The following is a 13,652-nucleotide window of genomic DNA, read 5'->3' as shown; positions in this document are numbered from 1 at the left end:
GGACTTTGCGGGCTTTGCGACACCAGGGAGTCCATGGATCACAAGTTAAATTTCCGAACTGAAATAAATGACGACATAGGATAAGTATGGATAGAATTTTGGCTGTTATATTAGAGTGAAATATCAATTATAATGCTATTATAATTGAAGGCTACAAGGGAAGGGCACAATATATCACATTTTTTATTTTTACAAAAAGACAGTTTTAATATTCAATATGTTGTCGATTCCATATAACTAAAATTATCCTTTTTTTTGACTTTGAAATTCTTTATAATTTTAAAAATATTGCTTGTTGTGATATTAAAACATTGGTAGTTTTAACAATTATTTTTCGTCCTTTTTAATAAAATTTCGTCAACTTATAAACTATTTTTAAAAGACCCATTTCTATCTTTGAATTCCACTTGCAATGTCATGTTAAAATACTTTTTATACCAAGCGTACTATAACTAAAATACATTTTAAAAATGCGTAATAAACTTAAGAAGTTTTGTATAAAATCACGACGATTATTGCTATATATTTACGATATATATAGGTATCAATACATAATTATAAAATGTTATAAATAACTATAACTATTAATCAACTATCAATATTTTAAAAATATATTCAAGAATAGTGAAATAGCAAGAGCACATATTTAATTTCTAAATTTTAAATAAGCAGAGAAATAGGTTTGGCTGTACGGAGATATAAATATTATATTTCCAATAAAAGATGAAAGTTGCAAATTATTATATTTCTTCTCTATAGTCTTCATTTATTATTTATTGTACATACAAAATGTTCTCTGTGCCATCGTGTGAACCTGATTATATATCTAGCGATATCGATACGTAAGGCAGGAGTGAATTTTGAAATCATCTATTAGGTTGTCCGAAAAGTGTCTTTCTTTTACAGACACGTCTTTTACAACAACGCATCTTTATATAAACATGAAACCTAATCTGTGGAACGTTGTGATCTTTATTTTGATAGAACAAAATGGATCATACTTAATTTGATAAAATAATATAAAATGAAAAATGTTGTGTATCCATTATTTCCTTATAAAACGAAAGAAACTTTTCGGACGACCTAATATATACGCATGCAATGGAGTTGTATTTTAGATTCATTCTGTTTTTTTCCTTTTTTATATTTATTACGATATGTGTAATATGTGTACAAAAACAGAACGATATATGTTTCAATGAATAAAAGATACATCAAATTCATTTGAAGCACAGGTGAAGAAGAATTAAGGCTGTAATAGCGTAGAGTTGAAGTGCATTGGTTTAGGAACGTTAAAAGTCTGATAGCGTCATATATGTATAAGCGCCACTTGCAACATTTCTTTCGTTGACTTTGGTGCATTCAATATGATATTCAAGGTTTCTTATCTAGCTATTTTGTTCGGTCAATGAATGATCAAAATTTAGTCGTTGCTTATTCGTTTCGGTGTCATGTATTTGTTAGACAAAATTTTATGTTGTTCATTCAAGTCGTGGAATTTGTAATAATTGTTGGTGTTGTATGTTACCGTTAACAAAACTTCAGAGAAATGGTGAATATAGACACGATACAAAAAAATTATCCGCTCCATTGGCTTGTGTGGAATAATAATTATGTAGAACTCGAAGAAGAATTATCTACAAAGCTGGTTGGTAAAATGATAAAAAATAGAAAGAAAAAGGGAACTGTCATTTGGTCATTAATCGTGTTTAATCGTACCTGTGATTGAACAGATACTGACAAGAACGATACGCGAAGCAACTATATTCATCAATTGTTTTCTTCTTTCTATAAAACACCTATAAAATGTATACATGACAGATGACAGTTTTTATTTCATGTTAGATATTAGGGTACTTGTTTCGTAATTGTCAAAAAGTAAAAAATATATATAAATATGATAAAAATAGCTCTATTGATATTAAAAATTTGATATAAAGAAATTGTTTTTTGCACATATGTGTGTTATTTAGATTATAAAATACAATATATACATACATATAAATTTTATTTTTCTGCTAATTATATTTTATTGCGTCAGATGGTTAATTTTGAAATTATTGAAATTGTTTACATATTATGATATTGATTTAAGATCATTTGATACACTGACAGAGAGGCTGCTGAGTGAAACCTTGTATGAGTTAGAAACCCTAAATGTTCAATGACTTGTAACTTCTGATGCTATGTGTTCAATATACCAATGATTTGATAAACCTTAATAAAACTACTGTGCTAGTTATTAATGTTGAGAGCACGTAATGTCATTTAATATTTATCCATATGTATGTATTTCTTAAAATTCAGATCATATATTTAAAATAGCTTAATAATATATTTATGAAATGTCTTAAATTGTTATATATTAATAAAGTAATAATATGATATTTTTTATAGCATGATATTGAAAAGCTTGATAACAGAGGAAGAACACCATTGATGTTAGCTGTGACTTTAAGTCATATGGAGTCTGTCGGAGTATTGTTGCAACATGAAGCTAATGTTAATACAGAGAACACTCAAGGATGGAATGGTAATAAACATATAATTGTATCTATTAAATTACCAAATTAATCAGTATTCAAATTTTAATCTTATTATTTTTACAGTGGTTCAGGAGGCAGTTGGTACAGGAAATCCTGAGTTAATACAAATGGTGCTAGCACATAGAGATTATCAAAGATATTGTAATCGGGTAGCTGGTATTCCAGAATTACTTCATAAACTTAAACAAGTAAGCTTATTAAGTCATGTATTTATTAGCCATGCAGAATGCTTGAAAAGTTTGTGAGCATTTGAAGATCTTATTCAGCATTTGTAGTAACAATTTATTAATTATTTCCATGAGACGAATTCTTATGAAAAAGAAAGAATATTTTCTTTCATATGTGCATAAATAATAAATTTTGTCATATTCAGAAACAGTGACAAACCTTCACAAACACATATACATGCATGTCATGTGCTTTTCATCAACCATTAAAGAAGCTTATAAGTGTTTGTCAATCATTCTCATGGCTGATGGAAATCTTGATTTGGTGAAACTGAAATTGAATAATATTTTTAGGCTCCTGACTTTTATGTAGAAATGAAATGGGAGTTTACTAGTTGGGGTAATTATAAATTACATAATTTTTTATTGTTTTTGATTAGAAACATTAAACTAATAATTTATTTATTATTAGTTCCCCTTGCCTCTAGAATATGTCCTAGTGACACATACAAGGTATACAAACAGGGTAGCAATGTAAGAATCGATACAACTTTATTAGGGTTTGATCATACAAAGTGGCAACGTGGAAATCGTAGTTACATCTTCAAAGGACAAAGTGAGTATTTGAATGTGGTTCTTTGCATGAACACATTAACATTCCTTGAGTTTATTTTAATCGTCAGGTTTTTTTTGTATGTTTTCTTTTATATTAATAGTAGAGTCTTTTATTTGTTCTATAATTGTATATATTAAATGCAAGCTGCATCACATGTACCTGTGGCAATTAGATGTGAACGGAGTTATGTGTTCAGTATGGTGGGACGAGAGTCAGGTGACAGAATTACTTTTAAAATTAATGTGGTGTGCAGAATGGTAGAGAATATTGTAAAACACTTCTGTGAAGTAGAAAAGTTTTCTTATCTACATATTTATTTATTTCTATTTCTATTTATTACTATTTTCTTACAATTTTATTACTTTTGAAAAGTTGATATAATAAGTTGAAATTCTAGATGGTAAGTGCAATCTAGACATTGTAACAAAAGTAATTACTACTAATATATTCTATATCTTTCTAAGTAGTTAAATATACTTAAATAAAAAAGAAATATTTGAAATGAATTAGTGTTGACGTAATTAGTTGTAGAAAATTACAAACTTAAATAGAACAATGTGAGAATTTTATTTCGATAAATCTTTCTTAAAATATGTCTTTTCAGTAATAAAAAAAATTTATTTATGCAGATGATGGAGCAACAATGATGGAGGTAGATCACAAAACAAGAAAAGTATATGTTGAGCATATTAAACTCGTAGATATTGACGATATGCAATTAATGGAACCCTCTGAAGAAGGTGTTTTAACCCGGCTTACGAATCCGATTGTTACTACTTATATAGATACGGATAAAATTAGCTTTGAACGGTAATTATTTTCCTTTATTATTGCTATTTTATTAGTGTTACTACATTCACGTGTTTTCATTAACAATTATTTATGTTCAACTAGCAATAAAGCTGGTTTGTGGGGATGGCGCTCTGATAAAAGTGAAATAGTTAATGGACATGAGTGTAAAGTGTTTAGTGCATGTAATGTAGAATTAATAACGAAAACTCGATTAGAACATTTATCTGATCCTGATAAGGCACGAGCTCGTGCTCCTCGTACACCTCTTCAGTCGTTTCTTGGCATGGCGGAACAACAGCAGGAAAACAGTAATAGCGCAACTACTAGTGTAATTTTCTTTTTTTTAAACATCTTTGTACATACATCATGTGATCATAATAAAATTAATTTATTATTCGTTTTAGGAAGAATATAACAATGTCGGAAATCCTTCTAATATAACAGCTGAGGAATATTTTGACCCAGACGTTGATTTAAATGGAAGAGATATAGGTAGACCAAAAGAAGTTAATACAAAAATTCAGAAATTTAAGGTATTACAATAAAACATTATACATACTAAGCTAATATCTGTATATATAGTAAATATGATTAAATATGAAATTGCAGGCAACTTTATGGCTTAGTGAACAGTATCCACTAAGTCTTCAAGAACAGATTATGCCAATCGTCGATCTAATGGCAATATCTAGTTCACACTTTGCAAAATTAAGGGATTTTATCCAAATGCAATTACCAGCTGGATTTCCTGTTAAAATCGGTAAGCTTTAAATTTATTTATTTTTTTTTTTTAAGTTAATTGGTATTATTTGACAAATGATGAAATTATTCTCCTTTTTGTAGAAATTCCTTTGTTTCATATATTAAATGCAAGGATAACGTTTGGAAATATTTTTGGCATGGATCAAGAAGTGCCTCATGTAGGACATTTAGAAGAAACTAACAGAATGACTTGTTTAGTTGATGATATTTGTTTTGAAGCACCAGTGGGATACGTAAAACTAGGTAAATTTAATATTTATATAAATTAGATATTAAAGGAAGATATCGAATATGCATTTTATCTACGATTATATTATGTAATTATCTACTTAGCAGGTGCTGAAGTTCGGACGCAATTTATGGAAGAAGAAGACGATCTTTTACAATTTGCTATACAACAAAGTTTGTTGGAAGTTGGTAGTGAACGCGATGAGGTACAGATGTCTAAAGCTTCTTATATCTCTCCAAAAAGATTTATATTGAAATAAATTCTAATAATGTAACTCAATTTATTAAGGTTGATATATGGGAAGCCTTACGAGCGCAGAAACCATCACGGCCCACAACGCCCAATATGACAACTGAAGAAGAAAGGCAATTACAAAGGTATGAAAATACGTCATCTATAGGAATGCATATGTCATTTCAGATATTTCGCTTTTATTGTAAAAGTTCTAAACATTTTATTTTGCATGTGTTCTTATGCAACAATTCAAATTCAGAAAGGTGGGTGATGGATTGCTATCAGTATTAGATGCATAATAAATATTTAAATTGACAATAAAAAAATTAACAACAAAATATATATATAAATATTTTTGCAGAAAATTCAAGGAATTGCAGCAAATATTAGAGAAAAATACAATTAATCTTGGTGTTCTATCTTTTGTACATGTTAACAATATTATAATAAATTTTGTTTAATGCAAATAATTTAATTACATATAATAATATAATATTCTTAGGAAATTTGTTTAATAAGTCATTGTAAATCTTCAACTTCATTTTTAATGCAGGGCGATTCAGGCAAGTCTGGCACTGTGTCAAGACAGTACTGCTGGGTGTGCGAGCGGTCGGAATAACTTGGATAAAACAAGTGATATAGAAAATGCTGACTCGCTCGAAGACACAGCGGAACAATTAAGACTGGCATTAAGACTTTCGGAACTACAACAATTGGAAGAAGAACAACGTCGATTGTTAGAAGAAGAAACGTTTCGACAAGTGCTTGAGTTATCTCTTACAGACAAGTGAACGTGCAATACTTATTAAAAAATTTGATCAAATTATACTTCCACAACTATGTGAAATCTTCCAGCTGCGCAAGCATCATGTGGCTGTCATGCGCGAAATCATTTCCTACAGTTCACAAAACACATTAAATAAGTAATCCAGTTGTTTACAACAGACATTTGTTATTATAATATATATATATATATATAGATATATAGTTACAGTATACATAACTATATATACATATACACATATATGTATATATATAGTTACGAATACAAGTCAAACGGTGGAGATAATATAACATTAACTATGAAAGTAAATGATTTAAATTATGTTATTTATTTCTTAGCTACATTTTATATGAGTGAAAAGATTGAGTAGTACGGAGGAACATGGTATATACGAGTATATATATATACTCAGAAGTCTTGAAAATTACAATTGCTCTAATAGAAAGGACGGAATATTCTCGGATATCCAATTAACATTTATTCAAATAACATCAAATAAATAGGGATAAAATCTCGTTGAAAGTACGTACTGTAAGTTACGACTGTCAATATTTCGAATAAAAAGCTTGTAATTCTCAAGCCTTCAACGGTATTCGTTTTGTCCTTTCTCCTAGTCTCTATAGACTCGAATCTTCAAAAACTTTTAGCATCAAAATCTAGGGATATATGTATCGGATTAATATTTTAATTAATATTCTATATAATAATCTACTAAAAAACTGCCTCTTAATGTTCGGGCAATTCCAAGTTCCTTTTTATACCCGTGATAATACAATTGTAAGTAGCGTTTCGATTAATTGAGAATAGTACCACTGTAATGAAAGTATATTATTTATTCTTTATAGTTTATTCATTGTAGACGAGTAATTTCGTTGAAAAGTTTAGTACAAATCAAATGTATGAAATAAAAAACAAAAACAGAGTTATTACTTAACTTGTTGCCAGTATACCAACAGTTTATCGAAAAACAAACAAATTGTACTACATATCATTATTCTGTAAAAATTTTTATTCCAAAAATGAATTATTGCTTGTCATAACATTTCTTTCATAGATGAATTCATTTGTCTTAACAAAATATAGTTACAGTACATTAATTATATTGTAATAAAAAGGTATATTTCTACAAGCAGTATATAGCAGGTATAATTATGTGTATAAAATAAAACGTGTGTAGAAAAATACGAAAAAAGATATTTATATGACACTAAAACTAAAATTATATTTATTACCAATGGGTGATAGTAATCAATCTACCAGATAATGGGTTACTCAAATTCTGATTGTGCCCTGAAATAGAAATAATGTTTTTATAATAAAATTACCTTTCACAGTATAAAATATAATCTAAACGATATTTTTATATAATTCCATTTGTTTGCCTACGTAATTCCAAATTTTTTAATATGTACCTCTTAAATATAGTATTTAATATATTTGCACCTTGCGTAAAACGCAGTTCATTTTTATGTGCTTGTTGATGCCATTTTTTGCGCACAGCATTCCAATGTACTCTATGTTCTCTCAACAACATTTCTCGTGATTTTAGGGTTTGTCCGTCCTATAATGTATCATGTATAACAAGTATTTATATTACGCTGTAAGTAGTGATTATGATATCATATTAGATCGATAAACATAAGATTCATCAAAGTAGATATCTCACATAATCTAAAACCAATTCTTCTTTTTCTCTAGGTATTGGTGAAGGTATACGATTTCTAGGTATAGCTTCTTCACAAGGTAGTGGAGGTGGCAAGTAATAAACATCACGAACTTCTCCATTACTATCCAATATATTATTACTTATATTCACTTCATTCACTATTTCTGGACTTGGACTGCGTACTCTGAATATAAAAACAGTATAAAAATCATTTTTCTTTAATATTATATTTTAGAGTTCAAAATATATGTAATAAACTAATTAAATGGGTCCTTCTATGATATTTTATGAGTAATGTTAATTATAATATGTTAAAGTTAATATTTATGAAACTATAATAGAAATAAACAAATATTAAAAAATTATTATACATGGAAATCAAAATAGATGAATAATAATTGGAAATTTACAGCTTTACGACTGTCTTCTATTTACTCACTTTGGTACAAGATTAGGATTTCTTGGTTGATTTGCCATCCATGCTCTACATATGGGATAAAGTGGTGTATCTTCTTGAAACTGAGCTAAATCAACACTTCTATCAAATAATTTCATTACATAAGTATGATGAAATGCAGTATCCATTTGCACTTGTCTACGGCGTCTAACTTTACGTGGTTGTTGAAAACCCATTGATTTTGATCTGTACATATCACTGTAAATAAAAATATATTATTTAATTATAAGAAAAAGAAACATTTATACATATTAAAAGAAATTACATTTTTTTCATTGAATGTTTATAATCTTGGGCAGAACTTTCTTCACTTGAATCTGCTGATGATCCTGTATCACTATGCTGCAGTAATTCTCTCAGAGCACCTTTTAAACGATCTCTTGCAACAAGTACATCATTATCTCCTAGAGCAAAATATATTTTAATATCAATTATTTCACACAGTCAATTATAATATTCTACTAATTATTACTACAAAAATTAGGTATAAATAATATTCTCTATTACCTAATTCATCTTTTATTTCTATCTTCACACGACCAGGTATTGGTACAGGTGGTGGTTGAATATTTCTCTTCTTCCCCATCTAAATCACGAAATGATTAGCATTCATTATGTCATATAAACATTTACAATAGTCTTATCAATTTCTAAAACTCTATAATAATGTATTACAAACATACCTTCCACAAAGGAGTTTAATTCATTTGAGCATTGAATTACAATTACAATTTACAAATTACAATTTTCTTTTAGAAACAAAATTGTACGTAACTATTATTGCGAAAAAGAGATATGATGAATCAATATTAAGTATTTATTAATAAATGTTGTAATATTGCGTATTCGAAAATATAAGGTTAGAATATAAACCCTAACATGATTCTATAATATTTCGACATAAACGAAAATGAAATAATTTTCAATTATATTTTTGTTTTATTTTTAATCTTTTCAAATAAAAGCTACGTTATGTTAGTTGGATAGTAAGTAATTATTGTAGGAACACAAATCAAATATATAAGCATCTCTGCATGTAGTCTCCAGTAGTTGTAAAAGTTACGAGTTTGTTCGCTATAGCATAGTTTACTACTGAATTATTCAATTTTTAATATTTTTATTGGTCCCAAATTAACTTTTATATTTTTGGAATTCGATCATGATGAATGTTATATTTTTTATTTTTACATGAATTATTAATTTAGTTGGTTATATACGTTTTTGTAACAAAACCTAAATTTTTCAAAATTGTATCTTGGCTAGTTGTATTGAATTACATTTTATTAAGTGCTAAAAATTTTGTAATTTTAATTGAATTTACTGATTTAAAAGTTATTGAAGTACATATGTGTGTATGTGCATATTAGAAAATTGTGCAATATAAAATTGTGCATTTTTGATAGTTTCATATCAAACAATGTTTCAATAATGTCTTAAATTAAATACTAATTTTGTATGTTGCAGGTAGTCAGAAACTAATAAAGAGATGCGACTATTAAATGCTCAAGTATTTTTAATTATTAATGCAATAAGTGCAGCATTTATCTTCGCACACAATTGCCTTTTGGACAATAGAGATTATAAATGTAGAATAGGAACTAAAACACCATATAGATTTATATCAAACCATGATGATTCTCCTCTTGAATACCCAGGTTTCAACCCAGTATTTAATTCAATACAATAATTCAATATATAAAAGATTAAAGTTCTTTATCTTACTATTCAATACCAAAAAAGAATTTTTATTAATCACAGGTTGTATTTCAAGAAAAATATGGTTAATTTTAAGACATGGTACAAGATATCCTGGTAAAAAGTATATACCATCCATGATTGAAAAATTGCCAAAGTTACAAAAGATTATCCTAGATAACTATAAAGAGAATGAATCAGAATTTACAGATGAAGATATAGACTTATTTAAAGGGTGGAAAATTACTTTTAACGAAGATGATATTATGAAATTAGCAGAAGAAGGAGAAAATGAAATGATCGATATTGGAGAAAGATATCAATCCAGATTTCCCACTCTTATGCCAGAGATTTATGATAATCAAACTTATAGAGTAAAAATATACAATGTATAATATCAATACATATTTTTATTATATTTATTAAATAAAAATATGAATTTTTAGTTTAAGTACACTGCCACTCAACGCACAGAGGAAAGTGCTAAGAACTTTGCTACTGGTTTATTTGGAAGACACAGTAGTTATCGAGTTCAGTATCCAGAAGCAGAACACAAGGATCCTGTGTTAAGAGTAATTTTCAACTATATAATTCAATAATAATATTTTCTATTATTTGATCATTTTGTTTTAAGTTTCTAGTTTTATAAACGTTGTCAACGTTGGCGTTCTGAAGTGGACAAAAATCCGGATTCGCGAATAGAAAAAGAAAAATTCTTGAAGAGTAATGTTTATAAGAAGATGTTAGAAAACGTTTCTAGACGTATTGGTTATCAGGTTGATCACGGTATGCAGTATACATGGAAACTAATTATGAAACACAAAACTAAGAAGAAAAATGTATCAAAATAAAATTTACGTTTTAGAAATTGTACATTTGATGTACGTGATGTGTGGATTTGAAACTGCATGGCACAAAAACTCCGAGTCACCATGGTGTAGAATATTTTCACTAGATGAGTTCAAAGTAAAATTTTAAAGTCTAATTATTTGTTAAATTATTATGCTAAATTAATTGATATTTTTCTAGGTACTCGAATTTGCAGATGATTTGGAATATTATTGGAACGATGGATATGGTTACAAATTGTCTTATGAGCAAGCTTGCCCAGCTTTGAGAGATGTTTTTAACTTTTTTATGTAAGAATACATTTTCTTAGAAAATTTACTTACATTGAATATTATGTTATTAAAATCTTGTTCTTAATTTATAGGGCAGATGAAGGACTGGTAGTATCGGTGTATTTTAGTCATTCAGGAACCATTTTGAAACTATTAGCTCTACTAGGAATCGCTAAGGAAGATCAACATTTAACGCATGATTTATTTTCGTTATATGCGGAGAACAGAGCCTGGAGAACTGGGGTTATCGATACTTTCGCATCTAATATCGCATTCGTTTTATACAAGTATATTTATTTATATATTTTATATGTAATCTAACTATAATAATCTAATATAATAATGGTTTTCTTTTTATTTTAGTTGTTCTGGAGGTCCCAGTATTCTTTTCATGCATCAGGAAAGACCATTACATCTACCAGGTTGTCCTATGAATGTGCCATGTCCACTGTCTACAATGAAAGCACTTTACCCTGACCAAGAAGAGGAATGTCAGTTCGAAACATTGTGTTCAATGGAGGAATCATCATAAGGATGATGCAGGACCATGACAGACTTTATAAATTGTATCAAGTATATATATTTGCAGTTTATTATACTTAAAAAAAAAATGAAATGAATCGAACGTTCCATTTTAATATGACATGATATATGACATATGTATGTACCGACCTGAAATATCGACCTCGTAAAAGATCAGAGTGTTTGAATTATATACAATTCAATCATCGAAAGGGATAAAAATGGGCTACACGACATCGCGCCATTGGCTATGAAATTACAAATTACAAACAAAAATTATTTTGACGAATAAAACCATTTAGTTATAAAACAGCATCACTTAATCGGCAAAATTTAGACTGCACCGTAGAGAGCATAGTACTTAGCTTGATATGATATATCAAAGACTAATTGTTTGATATAAAAACAATGTAAAAATTATCTTTTAGAAGACTATGTTAATTACGAGATCCCTTCATAAACAACTCAATATTATAAGTAAATCTTGGCATTTAAGCTGTTAAGAAGAATATGGAATATTGACTCTACTTGCTCGCGTAGGGAGAGATATTTCCTAAGTTGCGGAATATTTATCTTTGTCCAGCGATATTTTACAAGGGAGTTTTATATTAGTAATTTTACTAGCAGCACTTCGTGTCAAAGATACTTATTTAACTTAGAACGGCAGAAAGAAAATGAAGTTACTAACACTTTATTCATAATTTTGTGTTATTACAAAGATCCGCATTCGTTCAATTTTGGAGTCATTAAATCAAATTCGCGAAGTTTGTATATAGACATCCTTGCGCAGGCGTATAAGAAAAAGACGGCCGATCAGCAGGACCGAGTTAAAATTTTTGAGACCTAGGATTATTGACCCAGAAGTGGCCTCTTTCATAAAAAAAATGGAGAAGGGTGTTAAAATGAAATAAATTTACGTAAATATGAAAAAAAGCTTATTTTTAATAAATTATATTAACAATTTTTTAATATAAATTTTGAAAACACAGTTTTTTTTAAATATTTTCTCAAGACAAGTCACTCGTTAAATACAATGCATTTTTCTTAAATAACGAGGCCTGTGGAATAAATCTTATACATTCGCTCAAGTCTGTTTTAGTTTGTAATACAAGATTATGCTAAAATATTGCTCTAATTTATTTACTATTTTAATTATTTATATTATTTTATTTAATAAATAAAAAGCATTATATCCACTATACTTAATTATAGCAATATATAGTAAACTGATGAAGATAGCAAACTTTAAAAACTCCTTATGATTATCTATTTTAATACTGTATAGTTCGTTGACTGAAATAAACTTCCCGGCATATAATATTTTAATCTGTGAGCGGGTTTAAAACAAATGAAAAGCCGTTCTCAGCTAAGTGGGAGTCAGTTGGACGAAGTTTTGGCGCGGAATATCATTTTTATTGTGAAAAATCGTGGCTTCAAGATATATCCTTCATAGTGCGTGTTTTTAACTATGTAGTATTTGTGTTACTGTTTTATTATCTTTTATCGATTATCATTAGGTTCATTTAACTAATACGTTCTTATTTAGTATTTTGCTAGATATTGTTGTAACAAAGTGCTGTAGTTTTCCGAACTTCCTGTGTTCTTTTGTCGTCGATCGCTTATTTTAGTGTTAGTGTTACCAACAGCTTACATTGTAAGTTTTTGAAACAGAATTTGAGTTTGATTATTGCTTCATTTAGACACAACTGGTTCAGTTCTATATATTAACTTTAGACCTTTGGTTATGTTTTGCGCATATCATTTCGGAAGAATGGAGATATATAGACGTTATAACAATTAACGATGACAATTATGGTGAATTATAAATCGTCAACATTTGATGCGTAGCGATTATTAACGTTTGAGTTATTTTAACAAAAATGGATGTAAGTATACGTTTATATTGTTTTTTTTTTATTGATTTTATTGACTTGTGTGATAGGTTATTGTTAAGTATCCGATTAAATATGTAACATGTTGCGTATTCGCAACTTCAAAACATTTGAAGTAAACCATGGACATAGGAATTAATTATAAACAGAAGATAAGTGGCCGACCGTC

At 28.4% G+C, this 13,652-nt stretch overlaps 3 protein-coding genes across 15 annotated transcripts; 2 read left to right on the top strand and 1 right to left on the bottom strand.

Annotated features, from left to right (window-relative positions):
* Window positions 1-1,344: 1,344 nt before the first annotated feature.
* On the top strand, window positions 1,345-7,059 carry LOC117206935 (ankyrin repeat domain-containing protein 13D). Of its 5 annotated transcripts, XM_033446647.1 has the most exons (15): window positions 1,345-1,648; window positions 2,398-2,533; window positions 2,610-2,734; window positions 3,068-3,113; window positions 3,186-3,329; window positions 3,474-3,545; window positions 3,959-4,139; window positions 4,224-4,449; window positions 4,526-4,654; window positions 4,731-4,881; window positions 4,965-5,126; window positions 5,217-5,317; window positions 5,401-5,489; window positions 5,606-5,609; window positions 5,900-7,059. In XM_033446647.1, the coding sequence occupies exons 1-15, from the start codon at window positions 1,550-1,552 to the stop codon at window positions 5,963-5,965; spliced, it is 1,731 nt and encodes a 576-aa protein (XP_033302538.1). In that variant the 5' UTR covers window positions 1,345-1,549; the 3' UTR covers window positions 5,966-7,059. The 5 variants fall into 5 exon arrangements, with proteins under 5 accessions (XP_033302538.1, XP_033302535.1, XP_033302534.1 ...); XM_033446644.1 differs by lacking the exon at window positions 5,606-5,609 and having other exon boundaries at window positions 1,347-1,648; window positions 5,220-5,317; XM_033446643.1 differs by lacking the exon at window positions 5,606-5,609 and having other exon boundaries at window positions 1,347-1,648.
* Window positions 6,001-11,234, bottom strand: LOC117206939 (protein lin-37 homolog). 3 transcript variants are annotated; one of them, XM_033446661.1, is made up of 8 exons: window positions 8,937-9,023; window positions 8,761-8,839; window positions 8,519-8,657; window positions 8,236-8,451; window positions 7,797-7,980; window positions 7,543-7,691; window positions 7,363-7,420; window positions 6,001-6,242 (listed from the first exon to the last, which is right to left on the bottom strand). In XM_033446661.1, exons 2-7 carry the CDS (start codon window positions 8,837-8,839, stop codon window positions 7,399-7,401), a joined length of 789 nt encoding a protein of 262 aa, XP_033302552.1. In that variant the 5' UTR covers window positions 8,937-9,023; the 3' UTR covers window positions 6,001-6,242; window positions 7,363-7,398. The 3 variants fall into 3 exon arrangements, with proteins under 3 accessions (XP_033302552.1, XP_033302551.1, XP_033302550.1); XM_033446660.1 differs by lacking the exons at window positions 6,001-6,242; window positions 8,937-9,023 and adding an exon at window positions 11,121-11,234 and having other exon boundaries at window positions 7,121-7,420; XM_033446659.1 differs by lacking the exon at window positions 6,001-6,242 and having other exon boundaries at window positions 7,121-7,420.
* On the top strand, window positions 8,987-11,694 carry LOC117206936 (multiple inositol polyphosphate phosphatase 1). 7 transcript variants are annotated; one of them, XM_033446650.1, is made up of 9 exons: window positions 8,987-9,112; window positions 9,718-9,908; window positions 10,012-10,322; window positions 10,395-10,520; window positions 10,590-10,734; window positions 10,814-10,914; window positions 10,978-11,087; window positions 11,162-11,356; window positions 11,433-11,601. In XM_033446650.1, exons 2-9 carry the CDS (start codon window positions 9,740-9,742, stop codon window positions 11,599-11,601), a joined length of 1,326 nt encoding a protein of 441 aa, XP_033302541.1. In that variant the 5' UTR covers window positions 8,987-9,112; window positions 9,718-9,739. The 7 variants fall into 7 exon arrangements, with proteins under 7 accessions (XP_033302541.1, XP_033302542.1, XP_033302540.1 ...); XM_033446651.1 differs by lacking the exon at window positions 8,987-9,112 and adding an exon at window positions 9,119-9,239; XM_033446649.1 differs by lacking the exon at window positions 8,987-9,112 and adding an exon at window positions 9,290-9,376.
* The last annotated feature ends 1,958 nt before the right edge of the window (window positions 11,695-13,652 follow it).

This window comes from Bombus bifarius, unplaced genomic scaffold, assembly GCF_011952205.1.
Source record: "Bombus bifarius isolate JDL3187 unplaced genomic scaffold, Bbif_JDL3187 scf7180000008014, whole genome shotgun sequence".
Lineage (NCBI taxonomy): Eukaryota > Metazoa > Arthropoda > Insecta > Hymenoptera > Apidae > Bombus > Bombus bifarius.
The sequence above is the reverse complement of the archived record's forward strand: the minus strand, read 5'-3'. Positions and strand labels throughout refer to the sequence as shown.